Genomic DNA, 2,352 nt, shown 5'->3' on the forward strand with positions numbered 1-2,352 from the left:
CCCCCCGCCCTCCGCCTGCTCCCGTGAGCGCGGGTGTGCGCGGGTGCGCACCCGCAGGGGGAAGGGGGGAGCCTGCGCGCGCCGATATTGAAGCGGCTATTCACAGCGTCTCCCTGTGCCAAGGAAGATGCCCAGGTGCAAAATCCCTGCCTTCCCCTCGCCGTGGCGCTGCCCGCGCTCCCGCAGGACACTTTCTGCACTTTTCCCCCCCTTGGCCCGTGCTCGCAGGCGCCCAGCCCGCGGCAAGGACAGCGCGGCGGGCGTGCGGCGCGGCAGCGAGGCAGTGCGGGAAACCGCGCCGAGGTGCCGGGGAGAGGGGGCCGAGGGGGGTCTCAAACCTGCCACCACGCGAGTTTGAACCCTCTCTCCCTCCCCTACCCCGCGACGCCCCTTCCCGTCTGCGCCCTTCGGCGACCATCTCCTACAACACCGGTATTATCTAAACAGCTTCGCAAAGCAATAAAATACAGTTTAGATATCGTTCAACATCTGGCATTAAAACACGAAGCAAAAAAAAAAAAAAATTAGCACAGGACTTTGTTTTTACGACCGAATTTAAGTGCTGTCAGGTTGGTTCACTCACAAGTTAACTCCTTCCAACAGCTGGGAGCGTGGCTAGCTAACCTGGCATATTTTCCTCACCCCTCCTTAAAAAACAAAGAATCGGATCATCCAGGCTGTTCCAGCTACTTTCGCATATTCAGCCTGCCGGGCCTTTAACAACCTCCCTGGCAGCAAGGAAGCTCCAGGCCCGGCTGACTCGTGCGTGCGCGCGTGTGTGTGCATGTGTGCGTGCACAGGCTCTCCAAAGTGCATGGAGCCATGAGCCCTCCAGCCTCCAGCCCTCAGTGCTGAGTCACAAATAGCGTCCCCTGGAAATGAAATCCTCGGAATGCTCTTTAAAATTAGCTCCCAGCCTTACACACCGCACCGCTCCGGAAAGGCACATTTCGCTGCACGCCTCTGGCAGGGTTGCGAGCGCAGCCCGGGGCCGGTACCTGCGCGCCCCAGCCTCCTGCCTGCTGCCTGCTGCCTCCGCAGCGGGGCCGGCACTGCTCTTACTGCCGGGCTACCACCGCCCGTCGGGGCGGGCAGCCGAGCCCCCGGCCGGCCCCGGCGGGGACCGGCAGCCGCTGCCGCTGAATCCCTCGCCGAGAATCAGAATACGTTCAATTTGCAAGCCAGGCAGTTACTAGGGCAGGTAATCGGGAGAGAAAACGAAAGAAAAGCCTGCGTTAATTTGCGTACAGGACAACAGCCACTCCCTTCAGGAAACTCGGTGAATTTTAAATTGTAGTGGTTAATGATTAAAAACCCTTTAAACTCGTGAAATCAAATCATTCGGTAGAAACGTCCGGAGCAAAAATTCCACCACCACCACCACCTCCCAATATGTATCTACACTTAAGCAGAACTTGGCGCTACGTAAATATCGCCACCACAACCGCCGTGACTTTGGTGCGGGCTCCTGCTTCGCTGCGGTTGTGCCACTTGCGAATATCTGCAATTCCGGACACATTCATTTCTTCCCTTCGCTGATCAGACATCACCGCAAAAAAACCCTCTCCGCCCGCTTCGCACCCCCCCAACTCCCCCCGCCCGCACTTCTATCACATTATTTCATCACATGACCACTAAAGGGTTAATGATAATACCTACCAAATCTGCTGTGGTCTTGCCTGGTTCCCTGGATAGTACCATTGGGGAAGATTTCTAAATGAAATCCAGTCCTGCAGTATAGCTGCCTCCGCCTGAGGATCCCCTTTAAATGGTCCAAGTCCGTGACTGCAGGCCCCCTGGGTAGCCCACCTGCCTCAGACTGACCCAGGTGGTCACTTAACAAAACCGGACTATCCACCGGCAAAACGGGCACATTCCCAAAGGGTACTGCATCCTGCACACCGAAATAGTTCCCAACTTCACCTAAGGGAGCCATCAGAAGATTCTGCTTTTAGAGAATAAGAATAAACAATAATGATGGTGCCAAACCCAGGAGATATAAGATTAGGTATATTCCACTCCTCTCCCCTCCCTATCGCAGTTACAGAGAAAATGTTCTTTCTTCAATCCATTAAATGCATAAATAAAAGTAATATTCTGTTTTGACTGGTACAGGTTCAAGGTCAAACCAGTTAGTCTAAGAAACCACCACTTTATACTCACACACTGACATATTTATAAACATATAGATGTGTATATCTATATATATGCATATATCCCCAGCTCTTAGCAAGCAATAAGGTCTTCAGCCCATCCAACTGTAATAAAGAAAAAAATCCGTAGTTTCTCCATTTGGTTTAAGATAAGAATGACCATAGCAACTTAAATACCTAAGCGTTTTAGGGATTTTTT

At 53.0% G+C, this 2,352-nt stretch overlaps 1 protein-coding gene across 1 annotated transcript in view; it reads right to left on the reverse strand.

The window, feature by feature from the left end:
• FGF9 (fibroblast growth factor 9) overlaps window positions 1-1,936 on the reverse strand; it is a 25,632-nt gene extending 23,696 nt beyond the window's left edge. Inside the window, exon 1 of the mRNA XM_026073733.1 lies at window positions 1,660-1,936. Coding sequence (XP_025929518.1) covers window positions 1,660-1,936 — 277 coding nt within the window. The remainder of the gene's footprint in view (window positions 1-1,659) is intronic.
• Window positions 1,937-2,352: the final 416 nt, after the last annotated feature.

The sequence above is a fragment of the Apteryx rowi genome, unplaced genomic scaffold (assembly GCF_003343035.1).
Source record: "Apteryx rowi isolate R43461 unplaced genomic scaffold, aptRow1 scaffold_376, whole genome shotgun sequence".
Lineage (NCBI taxonomy): Eukaryota > Metazoa > Chordata > Aves > Apterygiformes > Apterygidae > Apteryx > Apteryx rowi.